The sequence below is a fragment of the Podarcis pityusensis genome, assembly GCF_964106645.2.
Source record: "Podarcis pityusensis genome assembly, chromosome: 7".
NCBI classification, from domain to species: domain Eukaryota; kingdom Metazoa; phylum Chordata; class Lepidosauria; order Squamata; family Lacertidae; genus Podarcis; species Podarcis pityusensis.
Window position 1 is genome coordinate 6,620,691 of NC_138031.1, and position 24,168 is coordinate 6,644,858.

The following is a 24,168-nucleotide window of genomic DNA, read 5'->3' on the forward strand; positions in this document are numbered from 1 at the left end:
TGAGTTAATTTGAAAGGATTCGGAAACTCCAATATGCCTCTCCCATAACACAGGGGTTCAGCTGCAGGAGGATGGTGCTATGTTTTTCCACTATACATGCAGCTTAGATTAATGTACAACGCAAGTATAATGGTTAAAATTATTAGAAAAAAATAAATAGAGTAAGTTTATTGTCTTAAAAATAACTATCTCATATGTAAATCTATTTGAGTCACTTCATGGAAAGCATATTCTGTTGTTCGATGTTATAGCAATAAAAGGTGGGTCATAGATGCCTGTAAGTCACAAACAGAGGGCACCTGTAGCAGTGCTTTTGGTTTGTCCTGGGATTAATGATGGGCACAGTTGTGATATCACACCTTGAAAATGCTCCTCAGGTGATTGGGGTATGGTAAGTGTGTATTCTGTGACTCTCTTAATCTGCCAGAGGATTTAGTAGCATTATTATGACAAATTCAGCTCTTGCATGTTCATCATTTAAACAGCAGTAGGTTTCTGTTAGTCAAGTTGCTGAGATACTTTTATATGCACTGATGGCTTATCTTGTGCTTGCCCAGACAAGTATTTACTCAAGGTGTTTTTGTTTTGTGTCTGTGCTGATTTCAGGAGATCATACTGGGAGATGAGAGGCAACGCGTTAGATAAGAAGTCAAACTATGAAGTATTAGAGTAAGTATATCATTTCAGTTCCAGGCCTGAGTTGTCTCTTGCTTAGGAGAAAGAGGATAAGTTCCATTAGAAGCTGCATTACTGCCACTCTTCACGGGGAGGCCATGATACAAAGTCTGCTGTTATTGCTTTAATTAAGATAAAATGGGAAATCGTAAAACCTAATAAATTTCAGACCTCTGAACCTACTGAGGAGGCAAGAGCTCATCAGCTTCTGCCTGACCAAGACAAATTGGATTCTTCATAGTTTAAACCTGCTGATATGCAGTATCATAGTGGTTTCAATCATCTGCATTCTGTTAATGCATCTGGGATCAGCCGGTCTAGTCCTACAGATTTAGCAGTGCTTTGTATAAAATGGATTTTCTGTTTGTGATTAGATTAATCAGTCACGGGACTAAATTACTTAGAGTCTTTAATTACTTAGCAGATTCTGGAATTATATAATCGGTGGCTTTGTTTTCCCTTTCTTTCCTTTCCCCCTGTACCAAGTTACAATGAAGTTAGCAAAATCACAAACTGCCCAGCATGTGCTCCAGACTTGAGTTACTCATCATTAAAAGCTGGAATATTGACCTAGGCAAACTGTGAAAATGTGGCTTCTAGCCAAATTTCAACAGAGAGCTTGAGGAGCTTTGCATCCAATTCCAAAAAGACAATTGGCATTGCTACAGCCCATTAAAGGGCAGTTTTGTTTTAGTGAACTTAGTGGCTAAGTGCATTAGCAGGTTTTCTAGGAAGTGAAAAGACTTCCCTACTAAAGCCCCAATAGAAAGCAGAAAGGCACAAGAGGGTATAAGTATAAAACAGATGGGCAACATTCAGCTTCAATGCTATTTGAGGGTTTGGAGGAAAGCAAAAGGCAATGACAATTGCAACGTTAGAAGTGATATATAAATGGAAGAACCACCAATCTTTCAAAATCTGTAGAGTTAGGTATGCCTTCAGTGTCCACTGTTATGTCCTACCAATATATAAACTAATTATTCCTTAACAAGCTCATTTTGAAATTGATACCTAATTTAAGAGAGTGACTGGAGGAGAGAGGGGGGATTGCTGTTTTTGGTTTTTTTTTTGGGGGGGGGGTTAATATTGTAAACCACCCTGTGATCCTTGGATGAAGGACAGTATAGAAACTTAGTAAAAATAGCAGCAACAGCAACAACTGACCTGTCAGCTTGACATCGATACCAGGAAAGGTCCTAGAGTAGATAATTAAGCAGTACATCTCTGAATACTTGGAAAAGGATGCTGTGATTTCTAATACCCAGCATGGGTTCCTGAAAAACAAGTAATGCCAGACGAATCTAATTTCTTTTTTTGATGGTGGATCAGGGGAATGCATTGGACACAGTGTATCTTAATTTCAGTAAGACTTTTGACAAAGTCCCCCATAATATTCTTGCAGAGAAGCTGGGAAAATGTGGACTGGACTAGGTAACTGTTAGGTGGATTTGTAGCTGGTTGACTGACCAAACACAAAGAGTGCTCACTAACTGTTCCACGTCATCCTGGAAAAAGTGACAAGTGGGGTGCTGCAGGGTTCTGTCCTGTGGCCGTTGTTGTTCAACACCTTTATAAACACCTTGGATGAAGGAATTGAGGGGATGGTCATCAAATTTGCAGATGACATCAAACGTGGAGAGGTAGCTAGTGCTGGAGAAGCAGAATCGGGATTCAAGATGACCTTAACAGATTGGAGAACTAGAGTATATCAGGCCAGTGGCCCATCTAGTCCAGCATCCTGTTCTCACAGGCCAACCAAAAACAAATAATATTTATTTGTTTGTTAAATATTTATTTATTTGTTATGTTTTATCATTGAGCTCCTGCAGTAAGCCAAGCTTCTATCATAGCCAGCCAGATATCTCTACAAGCAGAGCTTGAAGGCTGTTAAGGATGATGCAAAAACTGTTATAAAACTGTATAATATTGTTCATACCAATACACGGAAACCATGTACGATAATAACATTAAGGTGGCAGTAATGTGAGATATTTTCTTTGTAAATATTTCCAAGATGTGCAGTGCAGTCCCTCTTGGAGTGCTCTTGCATGTCATGTAGACTGTCGGATTTATCTAATCCTACATAGGAAGATAAACTGCATGCAGTTTGCATCTGAAAAGAAATACATCAAAGGACTTAATATTTATGAATGTTTTATCACATTCTTCCCCAGTTTAGCATCCCTGCAGACACTTGTGCTTGTAGCTGCAAAGGAGAATGTTCTGCTGCCGTTAATCTTATATGTTTTGGGGAATGATTTTTAGCAGGGTCTTTTTTCTTTTCTTTTTTAAAGAGGCCTACAATCAAATGCAAATGATTCCGCTAAATGGTAGCTGGCTTTGTGCATCTGACATCTCTAAATACAGCCTGTATAGAATTGAGTCCACATCCAGTTGTGCATTAGGTAGTGATCCCTGAAACATCTCAAGTTTGGGCCCACTATTCAGAATAAAATTAGGCAAAAGGAGGCTCCCTTTCCTAAGTGTCAAAAGGAGAGGGGGAGATGTGTGTGTGTGTGTGTGTGTGTGTGTGTGTGAACACATATATATGAATGATAAAGGGGAACCTTCCCTCAGTTTGTATATATATACATCCAGTACAATTGCCACTTAAATGATTGCTGATGAACTTGCACATTATTTTTCACATTTAGAGATTAGCAGATTGGGCTAGTGTCACAAAGCTTCAAATATAGTCAACAAGTAATAAAAGTTTGTTTTGCCTATTAGCACTACAAGTTGCTTCTGCTTGGTGTATTTGTCTTATAGATACAGTAAATAAGGAAATTGTTAAATGTTTTGGAACTGAAAGAGAGGGCTTTTGTGTGTGTTTTTTAGTAGTCTGCTTCCCAACTAGAAGTTTATAAAAGAACTGTTTAAAATGATATATAAACAATGTTGAAAAGGTTTTTTTAATTGTTGACTATTTTTTATGAATTCTTCCTTGATTTGTTTATTAGCACGCATTGTGTGTATGTACACACACACACACACCCCTGCATATTTCCTCATGATTTTATTGTTGGTTTACATGAACAAGGCACACAAATCCCAAAATCTGTATTAGGGTAATGTATTTGTTTGATCAATCACAAAATCCTGTCCAAGTACAACACTTCTCATAAACATGACTAACTATTGCTTTGATTATTTCAGGAAAGATGTGGGCTTAAAAAGATTTTTCCCGAAGAGTTTGTTGGATTCAGTAAAGGTAATTGTATGTTCTATCCAGATGCTGGAAGTAGTTGGATGGTGTGTGTTGATCATTCCATCTCCTGCCCCTCAAAGTGTACATTTATATATTTATTTAGTACTGCCCATTTCATGGCATTTCAAAACACATGAAAGGACAAGTAACCCCTGCTCAGGGGCTTACAATCTTGAAAATGGCCCAAGGGAATGTGGTACAAGCAAAAAAAAAGACATAGGCATATTGAACAAATTCCTGACTTGTTTTGCTGTCAGTTTCATCTCTCAGGAGGTGGGGGAGGGAATAAAGGGATCTGCTGTTCTTTATCTATCTAATTCTTACCAACTGAGACCAGCTGGCAAGTACACATGGCAAGAACCTTGGGGTGAAAATGACTGTGTTACCTTGGAATTTGTGATAACAATGTATGTGTAAACTGGACATAGCTGGACAGGTAACCTGGATTTTTGGAAAGCAAATCTGAGGAATTTCTAGCAATGGCTAGAAATTCTGAGGGAGAAAAGAACTCAAGAGGGATGGGATATTGGGAAGTGTGGAATACTGAAAGCACAATGGCAAACTATTCCCGTTAGGAGGAAAAACAAAAGACATCTAAATAAGTTTGTGTGACTGCACAGAGAGCTAATGCTGATGAGCCGAGATTTTTGGAAAAGATATGTACAGGAGGCAGAAGGATGAGTACAATGAGCAGCTTGCATCTGTAAGGATGTAAGGTATCAGGAAGGCTAAAATCCAGAAAGATCTGAGACGAGAAAGGGCTTCTTTGATTATGTTTAGATAAAGTAGAAGGACAAAGAAGCGGGTAGGTCTTCTGTTTAAGGAATTATTAACCAAAGATGAAGAGAGGGTTAGAATTACTCATTTTCTATTTCACCTCTGTCTTCTCCAACGAGATGAATTGTGTTCAACCTCAGGATAGGTAAGGAAGCTGTTAGAGAGCACCTAGCTACGTTGAAGGAGTCCAAGTTTCCAGGGCCAGATGAACTGCCTTCAAGGGTGTTGGAGTAGCTCACAGATGTTTCAGAACCAGTGACTATTAACTGAGAATTCTTGGAGATAACATGAGTTGCCAGAAGACTGGAGATGGGCGGATGCTATCCCTTTCTTCAAAAAGGGAAAAAAATCAGGTCTGGGAAACTCGAAGTTAATTAGTCTGATGCCAATACCGAGCAAAATTCTATAATAGATTATTAAGTGTTCAATTTGTGAGCCTCAAGGAAAAGAGTGTGTGGATTACTAGGAGCCTGAATGGATTTATTTAATTTGTTCCTCCCAGTTCTGTACAATTTCTGAATGTCACAGGCTTCTGGGCAATGACTACTTGAGGGTAGAGTAAATATTCTGAATGTGAATGTATGAGACTGAGCGGAAGCTGCCAGCAGTTTTTTCTTCACTTAATATTGGTTTAGAAAATAAGATCAAACCCCAGACAGTGGCAGTTGGTCCAAGTGCATCATAATACTCAGATTGCCTTTTAACATTATGGAGTAATTAAGTTTATTTCAACCTTTCTTCTGCAACAGCACCTGTTAAAGAGAGTTACATAGTTTTTCTTTATAAGATGCAAGGTGGTAAACAGCTGTACATTATTCATGCTTGACAAAGCTTCTTTCTGCTTCAGAATTGTGAATGTCCCCCCCCCCCCCAAGTTTATTGGGCAGATGTTTCCAACCTTGTGGTGATGGATGCAGTTTAATATTCGCTCTTGCCGGCAGGACCTTACAGTGATATCTCTTTCATTACCTAGGCCAAAAACCTACGGAAAATGATCCAGCAAACGTTTCGACAGTATGCCAACCTGAATAGAGAAGAAAGTATTTTGAAATTCTTCGAGATCCTCTCACCAGTATACAGATTTGACAAGGAATGCTTCAAGTGTGCTCTGGGCGTAAGTATGCTACATCCAAGTGCTAGGGCATATTACAAAATAATCAGGGTTATTTGTAGGTAGGTCACGGTTTATTAAACTATGGCCAGCAGCTTAACTATCATTTCTTGACTATGGTTAAAGGTTGCTTGTTGACCAAGGCATGTTGTTGTTGCATGAACTTTAGTGTTAACCATGGTTTAGTGTTATGGGTGAACCTGGACGTTCTCCTTATGGAACTGTCACTACCCAAAAGGTACAGAACCGTAACGGAAGAGTGTCAGAAAAATTCAAATCAATTTCAAGGCTTGGCTGCTTTTCTTGCTAGTGTTTTTCTCTATTCGCTGTTGTAATATACCAAGGTTTAAGGGATTATCTGCCAGATACATTAATTGTGGTTCATTATTATGTTCAGTCCAGGCCAGAGGTGACAATGGTGTTTTTTAGGAGGCGGGGAAGGGAGAACAAGAGTTTGGTAAATGTGTTTGTTATATCGAGCTAATCACCAACCATATAATACAGTTACACACATTTTTAAAAATCATTTTTGAATTCAAGGATTGAAGATTGCACTCAGTTTCTGTGAGTCACATTACCGCTGTGTCTAAAATTGAACTCTCCCCTGCTGGTTTTTTTAAAAAAATGAGTTATTTTACATAATGCCAAGAAACAGTGATAAACCTGTAAAGATGGAAGTTGTGTAGTAAATTTGATGGTATTTACCCAATTTTTTTTGTCAATGTTCTTTCCAAATCATCACCACCTCTGTTAATATAAAAGTCAAGCTGGATAATTTCGGTCGAGCTGGCCATTGGTCCAGAAGAAGGAATCAGCTACCTTACAGACAAGGGTTCCAACGTAAGTCTGTTTATCCACCAACTGTATTAACATGCCTTGGAGTAGGAGGTGTAAATGAATGTTAAGGTGGAGGTTAATCTTAAGTTAGATTTTCAGGCAAAACTCTGCTTCTCCCATCTGTTTCACCCCCTAAAAGGCAAACAAACCACAGTCAGTCTGCATTCTGTGCTCAGCCCTTATTGGACTGTTTATAGGGATTCTCCCTAAATACGTTGTACTTCTGCAAATCTTGGGCTTCTCCTTGGGTATCTCTTTTTTGTACTTGATGAGTTAGCTACGTAAGCATCCTCCCCTGAACACTGGAAATAGAATATGATATTGCCACTCTTCATACCATAACTTCTGCATTTTTGGTAGGCTTAAATTGACTCCTAGGATTTTTCTTTCCATTATATTGTGTTCCCCACCACCACCACCACCAACAACAACCCCAAACCAGGCTTCTTAGATTTCAGGAAACCTGACATACAGAAAGCAAAGCAAACAAATGCTGTGTTGATTACGCTTCCCTCCACCCTCCTCTCCTCATAGGAGATCTCAAATCAGTTTCCATTTGGGCTCTCTGCCAATAGTTCATATTGCTCCATAGTGCTCTAGGCCAAGAGTTGCCATCTCTTTGCTCTCTTCCCTTTCCCTGGGCAGAGCTTGTGACATTGCTCTGAGGCGCTATTAAAAATGACAGGAAGCTGGCAGAATATGGTAAACTTCAGGAGGAGAGTGGTAAGTGTTTAAGGATGGTCGGGTGATCTATAGTACTTGCTGTTACTGATTCTTTCACTTTACCCCATACTTTTCTGTAGCTTACTCACCTGGCAGACTTCCATCAAGTTCAGACCATTCAGTATTCAACTAGCGAAGATAAGGACAGGAAAGGAGTGCTACAATTGAAAATTGCTGGAGCACCAGAGGTAGGCGGATTACTGTTGAGTTTTCTGTTGCACGGTCAGGCAATGAGACCTAATTCCTTATTGTACTTTATCAATACTTCATGAACAGAGGTGGGTGTCTCTCCCAGGACAATGTAAAAATTTGGATCATTGCCTCAGACTACTTTGTCCCCAGACTGCAGCCCTCTGCATTAATAATGCTAAGAATGATGTATAGTAGAGTCCTAGCTGCAGTGAGGTACCTGCCATAGTGCTATTCTTTCAGGCTTCTTGGATCCAGAGTGGCTGAGATTATGTCTGCCTTGCCAGTTGTACTCTACCACATGCCCATGCTACAGTTTTGCTGTTCATTTTGCAGTAACCCCATGGTGATGGTTGCAGTGGAAAGCCATTACTGCCCTCTGTGGGTGCTCCTTATTATAGTGTGTTTGACAGAAACTGCTACCCTTTGGAGTGTGTGAGCACTACGTATTTGTGGTTAGACAGGTCAATGTGGGAAACCATGTATGGAGTTTTGAACCTGAGAATGACTCTTCCCTGACCTAGCTGTTATGTTGGACGTAATCAGGAAAACAGTGGAGAAGAGCGAGAACACAGAAATGATCAGTTAAGTCATATAAAACATGGGTGCATTTCTCTGCTTTGGGAGATGTTGTTACTACCCAAGAAACCTGCACAATGCACACAGTGCTATCCAGAAAAAAGGTGTGACTAGCGGAAGCTTGCTTTTGAAACTGTTGATACATGGAAGCATACTGAACAGCTCTTTAGGTAAAGGTAAAGGGACCATTAGGTCCAGTCGTGACTGACTCTGGGGCTGCGGCGCTCATCTCGCTTTATTGGCCGAGGGAGCCAGTGTACAGCTTCCGGGTCATGTGGCCAGCATGACTAAGCCACTTCTGACGAACTAGAGCAGCGCACGGAAATGCTGTTTACCTTCCTGCCGGAGCGGTACCTATTTATCTACTTGCACTTTGACGTGCTTTCGAACTGCTAGGTTGGCAGGAGCAGGGACCGAGCAACGGGAGCTCACCCTGTCGTGGGGATTCGAACCGCCAACCTTCTGATCGGCAAGACCTAGGCTCTGTGGTTTAACCCACAGCGCCACCTGCGTCCCGCGAACAGCTCTTTAGTTGGTGCCATAAACCTTCATCAATTATACTTGGTGAAAATGTGGTATATTTTGTGCTTAATATTTTTCTTAAAATGTATGAACTATGCACACAATCGATAAGCAAGTATGCTAGGGTTAAATAAGAGACATTCAATTTCTAGGTAAAACCCAAACTGCATGCACTTCTTTGGTTATCCGTTGTTATTTTATTCCAGATAACAATTGCCAATCAAGTTTGACCTCTGTTTATTATTTGCTTCACACAATTTATATCCCACACCTTCAGCTTTAATTTGTGTTGGCACAGGTAACAAGTAGCAAGAACAATAAAAATACAATTGATAAATTACAGACAACCCCAGTGTGTGTGTGTGTGTGTGTGTGTGTGTGCACGCGTGCACATTCCAGGCCATCACACACGATGGCAGCACACATATAGCCTGCCGTCCCCTTGTTCTGCCCCCTTTTCCTGCCACTTCTGGGTCACACATTCTTTGAATGTGTGCAAAATGGGAGTTGTCTTTAATGCAATAAAGCATAGAAACTAAGACAACACTGTGAAACATCATTTCAGCCATCTCTTCAAATAGATAGCAAAATCAAAACTGCTCCAAGTTTGTTTGTTTTTAAAGAAAAACAGCAAAATTACCTTTTGCTAAAAGCCCTGAGAAAACAGGAATGTGTTTGCCTGGTGCCTAAAAGATAGTTAAGTAGTCACTTCACTGGGCCTCCCTATGGCATTCCAAAGGTGAGGAGCTGTCAATGAAAAGCCTTTCTTATCAAAAGGTGAATTGTTTCTGAATTCTCCTTCCATTGCCTCATGAATATTGCTGATACCTAGTATGTTTTGGGTTCAATCCAAATAATTACAGTCCTAATCTTATACATTCTAAGATACAGGATGTAGATGAAAACCCTCCATATGGAGAGACCCATGAAGGCAGCCACACAGAGAAAGCAACTTATGAGCTGATTCGGCCACATGGAGATACACTGATTTCCAGCAGAGAGATGGCACTTGTTGGCAGCTGAAAAAATACTCTGCTTTATTCATGTGAACTGGCATTAGAAAGTGGCATTTGTCATTGTGGTCGTGCCAGCTCTCATGTTCACCTCCTCCATGGGGCCGCTCCCATGTGAAAGGCTTTAGGGTGTAACAACTGGGACCTTTTAATCATTTACTCACTTTCCCCCCTATTTTCTGTTTTTAAGTTGCATGCTCTGCTCTGACATAACAGCTCAGCTGTTCTACTAAATGTTTGTGTCTGCAAATAATGCCTCTTTGTTTGGTGCCCTGTTTTCTCGCTCTCTTTCTCTCTAGCCTCTGACAGTGACAGCACCATCCTTAACCATTGCAGAGAACATGGCAGACTTGATAGATGGCTATTGCCGGCTGGTCAACGGTGCTACACAGTCCTTCATCATCAGACCTCAGAAAGGTGAGATAACATTTTTGTAGATAACTTGTATTATGTCTAGTCAGGTTTGGTGTCATTTAGCTTGGGGGGTGGCTGGAATCCTAGCCTGGAGAACTTTTATCTTGTTTACTCGGGGAAATCCGTGTGGTTTCTGCAGCCAGGGGATATACAACTAATAGCAAAACATTAACAAGCGTCTGAGATGCCAATTCCAACAGCTACTCTTATATAAGTAATTTTATAGATGGCAAAACCATAACTTAGTCATATTGCAAAACTGTCAGCTAGTTTGTATTCTAAACTAGTAATAAAATATCTCTTGCTTGCACACAAACTTAACTATCTCTCCCTATGTGGTCCATCATACTTTGTTTGGATCATGTATGTTCTATAGGAAGACAGCCTTCCTTTTTAGACACTCATGCATTCAGTCATACATGTTTTTATTTATTCTATTCTTCCTCTACGGAAATCAGGGTGGCACCTATGGTTCTTTCCCCCCTTTATTATTCACAACAATCTTGTGAAGTAGGTTAGGCTGAGACATAATGAGCAGCCTAACTTCACTTGATAACGCTATGTAGCATGATGGATTTTAATTTTCATCTCTCCAGTTCTGATATTTTTGGTTACATGAGCTTTGGCATGCTCGAAGAAATTTTAGACTCAAACACAAGATATGAAAACTGCTGTTAGAATCATAGAAACATACTTTATTTTGGCAAATGTGAATTATTCAGCGAAAAAGAAATACATAAAACTAAATTTAATTTTAAAAAAATAACTTTTGATTATTAATATTAGTGCAAAAATAAAATAGTTGTTTAAATGTAGCCAAGTCCAGGAACGGCTTTTGCCTTGTTGCACTGAGCACAAAAGAGGTTGTCTGCAGAGAGTCTAGCTTATTTTCTACTGACTGGTTATACTTCCCTACCCCATGTCTGATAGACAGATAATCTATAATCAAATTTAAATTTCAGACACTACTAAGCGAGGGAAATTATTCAAGTCTGATTTTGAATAGTGCAGCCATGATTTCGGGGCTTTTTCATTGAGTACTTGAATTTTTGTAATATTTTACTTTCAGTTTCTAGTCTCTTGCTTCCTGTATGTTGGACCTTCTGCAGATGTTTTAAAAATTGCTCGGGAAAGTGAAATAATAGTTAGAAGTTGACCCAAAGGGTAAAAATTCAGTTGCTCAGAAAACAGTGAGCAGATTTCCTGTAGTTTTGACCCTTCTGACACAATAGTAGTGTGTCAGAGTTTTTCTGAAGATTTTCCCTTTCTACAGGTAGCCAGAGATTCATTATAAGATCCTTGTACCGCATAAATGAGGGGCATTTGGAAGCTTTATGTAAGGCTATTAGGGAAAATGTGATATTGTAAAACATCCTCCTAGAATTTGAAGATGGAATTAGCTGTAATTAGCAGTTTTCCTACTTGTGAAATATATTTTATGCATATACTGTAAGAGCATGTGACAATCGACTGTCTATTTTCCTCTTCATGCAGAAGGTGAAAGAGCTTTACCGTCCATACCAAAGTAAGTCTTAATACTTTATTTTCAGAAGTTAAATAATACTTTGACATATATTAATTTGGGGGTTGTACAGCTAAAGACTTTAAATGAAGTTAACCAGCTATTGTTTGTTCCATTCATTTTTATTCACCATGTAACTCAAATATACCTGGATAACTCTTGTAGCATCATAAGGATGGCAGGTGGCATTGTGGGTTCTTGTGGCCTCTATATCTCTTTGTGACCAAACTGCTGCTGGATTAAAATCAAATGCCTTTGGGAAACTCAAATGCATACCTGGCAATAATTTAGTGATGGAATAAATTCTTTGATGCAGAAGGTCCCAGGTTCAATCCTTGATAGTAGTAGTAGTAGTAGTAATAGTAGTAATAATAATAATAATAATAATAATAATAATAATAATAATAATTTTTTATTATTTATACCCCGCCCATCTGGCTGGGTTTCCCCAGCCACTCTGGGCGGCTTCCAACAGAATATTAAAATACAATAGTCTATTAAACATTAAAAGCTTCCCTAAACAGGGCTGCCTTCAGATGTCTTCTAAAAGTCTGGTAGTTGTTTTTCTCATAGTGTGACATGTGAAGGCAGCTTTTTGTGTGAGCTACATTAGGGCAATACACTTTCCTCAACTATATTTTATTCCATAGAAAAACCATTAAGTGAAAAATTTCATTAAATTAATAGGAATATTATGAATGCATACAATGCTATTCAGATTGTGGGGTTTAAAAGTTGCAATCCCTCCCCCCCTCCAGCCTGGCCACTATCCCAGGTGGGTGGGTGTGTACCCCTTCCCCACATTATGATAGCTTTATTTTACCTGGGGACATGTGTGTGCATGCACAAAGCACTATTTCTGTAAACTAGAGTAAAAAAATAAACCCCAAATAATATAGAATCCAAATCTATCTTTCTTTCCCTTCCTTCCTTCCATTAAATTTGTTAGCTGCTTTATCTGTACCAGGGCACACCCAAAGTTGACTTACAACCAAAGAGAGCCGAACAACCCCATCATATATACATGGCTATAGAAGAAAGTTTTTGCTTGGTGCCTACAGATTTATGATGATGTCACCAGGCAAATTATATCGCAATAGATTTAGAACATTGGTAGAAACGATGATGCAAATTTCCTCCCAGAAAAGCTCTATTATTATTGCCACCTTTCTTTTTCTTTTTCCCTTTCAGGCCTCTTTTTGTTCTGATTTGGTATATTCATTTCAATCAAAATAGGTCATCTCCATTTCTTTGTGGTCCTAAAATGCAGCATATTCATGATAATGCAATAGCTTTTGTAGATTATAACTACTGCGTGTTGTTAAATAGGCAAGAGAGCTTAACTTCACCTTCAGCCAAATGGCTGAAATATGCCTCATGCAGGGGTGTGAGCCCTTATTTTGGCTCATTACCCCCTCGAACAGGGCCTGAATCCTCAGCACATTGTTTGAGGCTTTTGGTTTCAGGGTTGAGTAATGGCCAAATGGTGACTAAGGCAAGAGCACAATGGGCTGCCAGCTTTAACTCTTTGCTGCACTTGCTCTATTTTGAAATATATCCCAGGTGCTTAATATATATCTCAAGTGGCTGTAGCCCTGTTAAGTGACAGTATAAAAACAGCTTAAACTGAAAATATTTTACTGCATTTTCCAAAGGTCAGTGGAGACGGGCTAAGGCAAATCTCACAGGGCAGTTGTTTCTGCAAGGCAAGCGCTAGGACAAAAAGACCCTGTTGAGAGCATTAGTCTTTACTGTCCGCAAAGTTCTGAATGTCGTTGTAGTTACGAGGCGGGGAACCTTTCCAGCACTAGGGACACATTCTCTCCCCTGCAGCCTTCCAAGCCCCACATGCCAGTGCTGGGCAGGGCCAGAGGCAAAAGTGGGTGGAGCAACAAAGGTAGCTTCTACCTTTGCACAGTAGGCTAGTTCCTACAAATGCTCACAAGCCTGTCTCGGTCCTCCATCCAGGCAAACAAGAAGCATTTTCAAGGGCACATTCCTGCAAGGAACAAGCACTTGAGGAAGATGCAAAGTACGACCTGTGAGCCGTAGGGGGGCAAGGGAGGAAGTGTAGATTGGGGAGAGTCCTGAGGGCCTGATAGAGGGTTTTAGAGGATCACATTTGGTTCCTCGGCCTGAGGTTCTCCACCCCCTTTGCTTGGTGATTTCAGACTTGAAGGGATCCTAAGCAAAGCTCTCTGGGTGGACTTGTGTAACAAAAGGTGATGGCTATGGTGTTCTTTTCCTTCTGAATTTGGCTTTCTAGAGGCTGGGAAAGAATTTAGTTCTCTTGACCAGCAACATGCTCAGCCAGTTCTCCAGTGGAAAGAAAGCATTTAAGTATTAATGTGTGTTCCTCAATCAGCAGGCTATGCATAAGGAGGGGTCTCTCATGTTTAAAATCCTCTCCATGTTTTCGTAGCGGTTGTAGCGTACCATAATCTGAAGCTGTCCCCACCCAGATTTTACTTAGTACTCAAAATGCTCTTCTCTACACAAGCTAGACCAGGTCAATCAGCCACTGAAAGATTCTGGTAGGCTTCAATATAAGTAGTTGTTACTAAAGTTGTAGTAAAATCCTGTTCTGCTTGGAGAACTACTCTGGTTTTTTCCTGGTCTCCAAAGAATGAATATTTTAACTTCTCTTGCTGTGAATGTAGGAGCCCCTCACCTCCCTCTGGCAGCACACAAACAAAATGCTGTGACGCCACTTGTAACTCCACACTCCCTTTACACAGCATGCTAAATCTAAAGAGGCTTCCTTTTGCTGAGCTTCGTTTTTTATTTATGCAGTTATATATTTTTATGTCATAAAACAGTCATTTTAGCATAGTGTATGTTACTTTACTGTAGACTGGTGGTCACAGTTTTGTAGTTCATTGTTGCTCATGTTTACTTAGATATCTCTTACTGAGTTCAGTGGGACTTATGTGCAAGTAAATGTAAAGATTGCAAACTTAATCTGTTTATGAATTGCTCATACTGTTTCATGATTAAAACTCTCTTGATGTACAACCACCACTGAAGTTAATAGATTGATAATGAATAAATTCTTAGCTGCACTAAGCCTACTAAGTTTTTCCCCCCAGGGGTGAAATAATATTTAAGAAGGATATGCCCTACATACTTAACAGGAGAGATAATAAGACGTGTAATAAAGAGACAACATAGCCCTCTTTCACATATAAGAAGTAGACACAGTGTTGAATTGGGGTAATACTAAATGAGGATTAAAAGCAATTCAAAATTAAACTCTTGCTTGTTAACCCAGTTTCTTTATAAAGCTATTCTCTTCTGACTTGGTCAAGATGAATCAAGTTTAAAATTGGCTCCTCATAGCATTCCCTCTACTCTCCCCCCACCCCCACCCCTGGTGGATTTATAATGGTAGAGACAACTTTCTGCTCCTCCAAAACTTTTCACTGTAGAAAATGGGTTGGCCCTCCTAGTTGCAGGAGGTGCCCTGTTAGAATGAATTCTCTTGAGCTACAATGTACAGCATTCACAGATTTGAACTCTTGTGTTACAGGCTGGCCAACAACGAGAAGCAAGGAATACGGTCGCATACAGTCTCTGTATCAGGTAGGACCTGCAGTAACTTTGCTTATGAAGACAGTTTTATTTCGGTAATTTTATATATACTTCTCTGCTACTAAATACTTTAAAGCCTTTGCTTACTTCCTCACAAAATATCATTGAAGGCTGGGAGGGGGAGGATATGCTGGGGGGTTTTTTTGTTTTTTGTTTAACAAAGGCATCTCCTTATATGAAGCTTAGATGAAAAGTGATTACAGTACATAATTGAATTGCTTATGTGCAGGTTACTTTTCAACCAGGGGTAGCCAACTTGGTGCCCTCCAGTTACTGTTGAACTACAACTCCCTTTATCCCTGACCAGCCCCTGACTGGAAGGCATCCTGTTGGCTACCCCTGCCCTTCAGGATTCACGTATGCAAGGGCTATCATAGAGGGGGGAATATACAACTCAATGAAAACTGCAATATCTTATATCATTGCCTTTAATAAAATGTGTGCATGTGCTCTGTATCTACACGGATTTAGTCATCAGCAACAGAACTTGATATGGCTGTGAATTACTGGCTTAATAAAGTACTCCATTTTAATCTGCTGCAATTCCCTTGTTTGCATAGAGTTGCCAAATACTAGGATCACTCTAGGATTCTTTTCAAACCAAAACATAAAGTAGTGATCCTTCCTGAGAGCGGAAGATTTAGAGGCTGGAGAACTTAGGACTGTTCGGCCGATGCTATAGTTCAGTAGGAAATGTGTTGTATTTAGACCTGGGTTAAAATCCTAGAATTCAGTGGATTCACATGGAGACTCTGGACAGGTTGCAACACTTGGAAATAGGTTTGACAAATAGGCGCGGGTGATAATGAGTTTTATCCTTATTTATTATTCTATTGCTTTTGTCAGTTTGCACGTATTTGCTTCAATCTCTGTGTATAGAATGTTAATCACTATGTGGCTACTATAAGAGAATAATTGTAACCAAAAAGCATTGTACATGCTAAAATTGCTGTGGAAATAACAAAAGAAGACCATAGTTGAACATGAACAGTCCTCCCCTACTTCTCTCCCCAAACAAACCAGGAGCCGTAAGCCAAGAACAGGCCTTGGCTACTCCTTGTGGTTTGTTTAGAGAGAAACATGAGCCTGGGTTCAGATAACACAACAAGCCAAGTCTTGTGGCTTGTTGCCCCAAGTGCAGCAAGGAGTAGGGGAGGAGTTGACCAAGGGCAAGTGCAGCCCTGAGGCCAAACCAGATTAGCCACCCCTTGGTTTACTTGTTGTTTTGAGAGGAGAAGGGAAGGAAACACACAGGGATCAGGAGAGAGAATTTGTTCCATCTATGCTGAGAAATTGAAAGGTCCCATTTCATAAGTTAGCATCAAAGTTGGTCTCAAGTCTTTAAAAACATTAAATCTGTAGATGCAACACGTTCATGAATAATGGTTTGTGTAACATGGAGAAGTTGGGTGGATAGTGTCAACATGCACATCAAACTGAAGTCTATAAGTTTGATTGCTCTGTGTACCATTATCTAGACATCAGATTGTGCATGCAGGATTATGCTTTTTTCTGTTCTGGCTCTTTTTTGTTCTTTTTGGTCAGTCTGCTTTTCACATCAACCTTTTTATTGGCTTGTACAGCTGGATTTAATTACACTTGATTCTTGAAGAAACTACTGGCCAATTTCTTGTTTAAACAGAGAACTCTTATTACAACAATGGAGAGCCAACTGGGAAATCCATCACCACTTCACTAGAGCAGCTTGGATGCATTCTTAAATGTAGCAAAGTCTAAAGAGTACAGGCCAAAACACAGAAGGATAACTTTTAAATCCTTAACAATTCAGCCATTGGGCTGCAGTTTCTAAACACTTTGTTATGAACCATTAAAGCCCAGTTTGTGTAGAAATGTTGGAACAGCTCTAATGACTCATACAGTCCAAATGGTTATTCATACAGATTTTGTTACTACTAACCATTATTTGCACAAAATAATTTCAAGTCATAGTATAGTTCCTTCAGGTTTTGGCATAGGCTGTTGTCATGTTGAATTCATTCCTCAGGAACAGATCGTTAGTGTGAAAATTATATGGTAGTTTGGAAATAGTATTTTTCAGGGGGAGATAGTCTCTTTGGGTTTTTCTCGAAATGTACCAACTAGCTTCAAAGGAAGTTGTGTTTCATGCAATCACATAAAAGAGGCACACTTTCCCAGTGAATATGTCTGAATGACACTGAACAATGAAAGCAACAGATGCACACAATGCACAATTAATGTTGGCTTATCTAGCTTAGCAGAGTTTTAACAGCACGAAGTCTAATGTGCAAAACCAGCTGTGGTGATGCCATCCCAAACTGCAGAATGAGAGCTGTCATTTGATATTTAAAGTGACTTGTAGCCTGGAGACTTAAAGCGAGGCAGGGTTTTATAAGCCTCACTTTTCCCATCAAAACCAAGAAACACAAAATCAGAATGATACTCTTTGATTTTATCAGCATTGCTCTTCTTTATCTTGCATGAATCTAAGTGTTCTAGAAGTTCTGCAAAACCTGCCAGCCATTTAAAGAACAAGGTCACCAAACAAAAGTATCACTGAATAATGGGCAGTTCACGGGGAAGTGCATGCACAGAATTGCCCTGGTTTCCACATGGTGTTTACCGTTTGGCCTTGAAATGCTATGTGCGTTCACTCAGTGTTATCTGTAAGTCACAGCCTTATAGCGTGTGGTATTCAACACATGAAGACGTAAATAAATTAATCACATCACAGAGCAAAATGTTCCTGCCCCTTCCACCCCCTTTTTAGAGTACTTCTACAGTGGAGTTGAGTAGAATGCCTAAATATGTCACTGAAGCAGTGCGGGTCTACATGCCAAGCATCTAGATGAAAAAATAATAATCAAATACTGGAATTCTGTTTCTGCCATTTATTCAGAAGCAGCACTATGCTCCAAATTCACTCATACAGGGAGACAGTGGCACATGTTAATCAAGTTGCTCCCTGCTATTCCCCCATCTCCTTAGCGATGAGTAAAGTGTGTTGAGCTGCTTTGGATAGAGCAGAACCATTATTTGGCTTAGCATCTTCTATTTTAACTTAACATTATATTTATTGTGAAATTACATATGAGAGCAATTGTCCTGAATGGCAGTTTATAAATCTTTCAGTAAATAAACCATTGCCTTACTCCTTTAGTGTATTCAAGTTGCTCAGATGCCTTTGTTTTAAGACACTTTGTGCAAACCATATATGTTATACAGTCCCACGACTATCCTTTTGCAACAAGAGGAAAGCCCAAGGAATGCATGGTCAGCTACCCGGTTTTAAAGAACATAGTTTGGTAATCAGGTCCTGTGTGGCGTTGAATGAACCGAAAGAAAAATGCACGTTGCTGTTGGGAATATTAGTATCCCTGAATAGGGAAAAATGTTTTGCATCTTCAGTACCACACAGTCCTTAGAAGTGATTTAAGAAGGATAAGCAAACGTTGAGCTGCCATCTGTTTCTGGAGATTTACGATTTTTTTTCCTGCTGACCCTGCTTGAAACATGCTCGGTCTGTCTACTTGTGATAGCTAAGAGAGCAAAGCACCCACATGATTTTTTGATAGCCCACTGCAATTTTTGTACTGTGAGCTGGCGAGGTCCCTGTGATTCTTGGTTGTCTCAATCAGAAAGAGTGATGCTGCTAAACAGAGTTCAGGAAGCAGAGCAAAGTACAAAGAACAGGTTCCAAGGTGGGTTGCATGGAGATCAATACAGTTAAACCATATAAGATATACACTCTACGTGGGGCTGCCCTTGAGACTGACCCAGAAACTCCAGCGGGTGCAGAATGCCGTGGCGAGACTCCTTATGGGGTCTTCGCTGCAAGATCACATTCATCCGGTACTATACCAGCTGCACTGGCTCCCGGTGGAGTACAGGATCAGGTTTAAGGTGCTGGTTTTAACCTTTAAAGCCCTATATGGCCTAGGACCCTCGTACCTACGGGACCGCTTCTCCTGGTATGCCCCACAGAGGAACCTATGGTCTGCAAATAAAAACATCCTGAAGGTCCCAGGCCACAGAGAGGTTAGGCTGGCCTCAACTAGAGCCAGGGCTTTCTCGGCAGCGGCTCCAATCTGGTGGAACGCTCTGTCACAAGAGACTAGGGCCCTGCGGGACCTGACATCTTTCCGCAGGGCCTGCAAGACAGAGTTGTTCCACCAGGCCTTTGGTCAGGGCACAGCCTGACTCCCTCCTCTGGCAACCTGCACAGAATTTTGCTTAATGGTTGCCATTAATTTGATTTTAATTAATTTTTATAATGAAATGTTTTTAGAATGTTGGATTATTTGATTGTTTGATTATTTGATTGCTGTTAGCCGCCCTGAGCCCGGCTTCGGCTGGGGAGGGCGGGATATAAATAAAATTTAATATTATTATTATTATTATATTCCACCTCAAAAGGCTTGTGCAAGAATGCCTGTCTTGTCTTGACATCAATATATATATAGTGGCAAGGCCAGACATCTCAGAGAGGAAGGCATTCCACCAAGTGGGAGGCCACCACACTGGTGATCATGGAAACTGGGGGTTGGGGGTGGTGGCCCCTGTTCTACTGCATTAGGCTTACACTTAAATACACTAGAGCCTTTCCTCATACCCTTTCCCATACATAATTTGTCAGAGTTTAGAAGGAGAAATGGAAGCATGTGTCTGACTGGTCTGCTGGACTGCTACTTTTTCAGATGTTTCCTACGCACCTTCCATTTCTGTATTATCAGTGTCTAATCCTCCACTTTCGTGGATCCAAAAGAATTTGGCAGATCTCCTTGTGGTACGCAGCAGCATAAGCTTATGGTTTTTATTATATAAAGGCCAGGGATAAGAAGCTGGAGGTGAAGAAAGACCCCAGGAGCTGAAGTCAGGTCTTACAGAAAGAAGTTTTTGCCTCTTTAGGGCAAAAGAAAATACTCTCACTCCTTATCTTTTACTTAATGATGAGTGAAACATTTGCATTTGTTGTTATTGTGTCTATGTTCATACACACTATGAACTATGTCTATGTCTATGAACTATGTCTATGTTCATGTGAATATCCAGATTTGTTAGTAATTGTCAATTTTGTAATCTATGCCAGTTCATACACCAAAACGACATGTTCTGCTCATTGCTGTAAACAAGAGCTTGCAGATGTTGAGCTTTTAACAGCCCCTGTTTGATAAACCCCTTTTCAAAAAGCAAAGTAGAAGTAAAATATTCATTTCTGTAATAATACCCATTGAAAGGAAGGAAAGACGTATTTCATGTAGTTGACTATCCCTTGAAAGGATAAAAATGTAACATTTAACTTTTGCATTCTGGTGTTCATTCCTTGCAGATGTGCTGATACGTCAATCTTCCGTTGTGTCCAAATAATTTTTCTTTCTTTTTATTTTCCGCTTCTTGGTAAAGGAGTCAATCACTGTCAACATAAAGCAAAGAAAGCCAGGCACTTTCTCCCTTTCGTCTTCTGTTCCCATGAGTCACCACCTAAGGGTACTACTGCACTGCTCTGCCTTTAGGCTTCCTGACTAACCCGAAAGCTGAACAATACTAACTCCGTTGCAGTTTTGTTCACCTGAGGTTGGAGTAAAATTGTGAAGCAGAGTTCCAAGAATAATCCCGCTGAAATTTTAGTACATTTCCCAACACACACATACACACCTCGCATGAAATATTTTTAACAAGTGTAGATGCTGCCGCCTTTGTACACTATGTAAGCAAAACAATTGGGCAATGCAAGTGAAGAAGCTCTGCAAATCTTTTACTCGGTGGTCCACTTGGGCCAGTATATTCTTGGACCCCTGGTATAGCATGCAGTTTAATGTCATAGAAATTAGTAGCTATTAAAGTGTATTGAAGTCACTTAGGTTAGTAAGTGATTGTGGTAATGCTTTGCATAGGTCTAAAGGCATGTGCAGACATTGCTACTGTAGGATTCTTACCGTGGGACAGGTATTTGCCTTCATGTTAGCATGCTGGACAGGGGGAGGCTCCAGTCCTCGAATGCAAGAAATTTGCTCAAGGAAGAGAACCAAAAGCATGGCTGAGAGGGGAAGACTTGCACCAATCTAGGAGTACTTTTAGCCCCGGGCCAGGAGGACGTAGAGTGTGCTCGAGCCCTGGGTGTTGGTCCTTGACAGATGGGGCTTTGGTGGGGAGTTAGGGGTGAAGAGAGGCAAACTTTCACCATGCCTCTAATGAGCAGGTGTTTGCAGCTCATTATCTTTTGAGTTGGTTGGTTAGAAATCTGTTTCTGTAGTTAGTACTAAAATTCTGAACGTGGATTGTATTTAGTAGTTTCAAATTGTGGCATCACATGATTTTGCAAGAACAAATTCGTACAAGCATTACATAATAGTCTAAATTACAGGAGAAAGTTTTCATACGCATCAGGCCGGTTTGCCCTTTGGGCCAACTTATTCCTTTTTATTCTGCTTTCTTGTCCCGTAGCAGATTGATGCCACTGGTAATGAAGCACAGCCGCTTAAGTTTCCTTACCCCAAAAATGCACTTGAAATTTGTACCACCGTGTTGTTTGCTTGCATTTTGTCCTATGCTGTGAGGAATTAGACCACTGGATTCCAGTGTGCTCCTTTAATTTCCTCTTCCTTTATCAGATCTCTTTTGAGCTAGGCATGTAAGATGACTGCATATGATTTTGCTATTCTGTTTGACTTTCCTGTGATTTTAATACTATATCTTCCCATTTCTTTCCCCTTTTGTCCCTCCCCTTCCCTGCATTTCTCTCTCTCTCTCTCTCTTTGCATGCCACCCGGATCAACAGATGAAATTAGTGGGGACGGTAATATGTGGTTATATATCTATACCTATTTCAGTCTGTCTGTCACTAACATGCAGTTTTACAGCCCCTTACGCTGATCTACTGCTAATGTCATTAAAAAAAATAATCAAAGTAGCCCTAAGGCTGGCTTTTATGTCTTGCTACTCCACAGTGTTGCACAGAACAAAGTGCTATATAAGTTGTTTGTTTGTCTTTAAACCCTTCAAATGAGGGCTGAAGTTGGCTTTACATTAAATGTGACTGCTGTTCCAAATGATAGTTTTGCATCTACATTCCCTTCCCTTCTCAGAAACATCTAGTGTTTCCTACCTCACGTCTTGACACCACAGTGTCAAGCCTGAAGCTGGAACTGGGGGAGGGATATTACACTGGAATTTATGGAGGACAAGCAGGAAACTAGATGTGCAGCTGCTTATCTAGCTTAATTCCAAAAGGAGAATTTCCATTCCCCCCCACCCCACCCCAAATATACGCGCTGAACTTGAAATACTGAAGCAAGAGCAAAGTGCAGGCTGGACTCTATGTGTGGCTTCTGGAGTGGTGCTGAGAATCTGTTTGGAATGACCAAACAGAAACAAAAGTTCCATTCCCAACCCAAGTTATTAAGAATATCTCAAACAGCAGCCAGTGAAGAGCTGCATTTCTTTACATTAAACGGCTTCTTTAAAACTGGCCCCCTCTGCTGGTGCTGGACCCCACTGTCTGACATCCCTGAGCCACTATTAAGGCTTTGCAATTCCTAGGCCTTCCGAAATGAAGAATTGCTTATATTTGCTATAGCATAATAGCAGTATCAGAGAAAGCTAAACGTTTTTCTTTCCAATGCAAGTAATTTGTCTCCCTGGGGTGAATACGAATTCTCCAGTACGTGAAAGAGAAAAGTAAAATAACCAGGGGGAAATTGAATGGTCTGTTATATTCTCTCTCTCTCTCTCTCCTCTCTCTCTCTCTCTCTCTCTCTCTCTCTCTCTCTCACACACACACACACACACACACACAGAAATTAACATTTACTTTAGATACTATAGCCATCTTAATCATCCTTCAAATGCTGAGCACATCATTATTTTTAGAGGGTCTGCAGTGTTGGGGCTGCCTTGCTCCCCATCACACTAGAACAGCACCTATGCAAGGAAGGGATCACAATGTCTGGTTTTGGAAACATCCTTTTGATTATGATGCCAGCCAGAAGCAGGCATGTGGCCACATTTGCCAGGGTGGCTTGTAGAGATGTGCTGCTAGAATTGGCTATATCCTTTCCACGCGTGCCTTTCTGCATTGTTTTCTTCTGCACAGAGTGAAGAAAAAGCCCACCCCTAAGACTGTGTAAGAGTAATAAAGTGAAAGCAAAATAATACCAAGCATATAAAGCATGCTTTATTTCTCTTTATTGGGAAGGTATGCCCATAGCTTTTAAAATATGCTTTTATAAGGGAAATACTACATGTTCAGGGTTGTGCAACGTTCAGCCATAATCCTATTTGAGGATAGCATCCTATTGCCACTATGCTAAACCTACTTATTGATGAATAAATCTGCAGTCCTAACCCCACTTACCTGGGAGTAAGCCCCATTGAATTGAACAGGGCATACTACTGAGTAGACACCATGGCAGCTGCAGCTGCTTCTATCTGTGCTTTAATTTAGAGGCAGCAGCAGCTAATGATTAAGTGCTGGGCTGTGCAAAGCAGGAAACAGCAAAGGTGGATTTTTATTTTATGTATCATGTTAGCATGCTGCCATTCCCCAAGGAACTCAGGGGTTACGTGGGGTTATATTTGTTTATCCTCTCGTCAACAATGTAAGGAAGGTTAAGCTGAGATAGAGCCTGGGCTGTAGGCTGCCCAGTGAGCTTCATGGCTTGGAAACAATTTTAGCCTGAGTTTCTCAGATCCAGTCATAAGGTTTTAGTCACTACACTACACCGCAAGAACTGAAAGTAAATTGACAAATAGAACAGGAAATCTCTAGCAATTATGCTTTTGAGAGAATCTGGATATGCGTGAGCATTTGAATTGTTTACTGAGAGCCAGAGTGGGTTGGGGTTTTTTGGGGGGCGGGGCGGGGAGGAGATGATACAGCAAAGTGAAAGGAAGGAAGTGGTAGAACTTGGGAACAGATCAAATGAAGGAGGGGCAGTTTTTACCACTGAGATGTGAGATTTGGTGGAGAGATGCTTTTCAGTATCTCTGAGTATCAGAAAACTGATAGTGGAGGGAGCTTTGAAGAAAT

General features: G+C 40.4%; 1 protein-coding gene across 13 annotated transcripts in view; it reads left to right on the forward strand.

The window, feature by feature from the left end:
- Positions 1–24,168, forward strand: part of PTK2 (protein tyrosine kinase 2) — a 189,786-nt gene that overhangs the window by 110,452 nt on the left and 55,166 nt on the right. For 7 of the 13 annotated variants that reach the window (XM_081012527.1, XM_081012516.1, XM_081012526.1 and 4 more), the window contains 10 exons: positions 607–669; positions 3,832–3,886; positions 5,634–5,774; positions 6,534–6,611; positions 7,412–7,519; positions 9,934–10,051; positions 11,543–11,573; positions 15,100–15,152; positions 20,544–20,627; positions 21,919–21,936. In XM_081012527.1, the coding sequence (XP_080868653.1) occupies positions 607–669; positions 3,832–3,886; positions 5,634–5,774; positions 6,534–6,611; positions 7,412–7,519; positions 9,934–10,051; positions 11,543–11,573; positions 15,100–15,152; positions 20,544–20,627; positions 21,919–21,936 (749 nt within the window). The remainder of the gene's footprint in view (positions 1–606; positions 670–3,831; positions 3,887–5,633; positions 5,775–6,533; positions 6,612–7,411; positions 7,520–9,933; positions 10,052–11,542; positions 11,574–15,099; positions 15,153–20,543; positions 20,628–21,918; positions 21,937–24,168) is intronic. The other 6 variants (XM_081012518.1, XM_081012523.1, XM_081012525.1 and 3 more) reach the window with 2 other exon arrangements.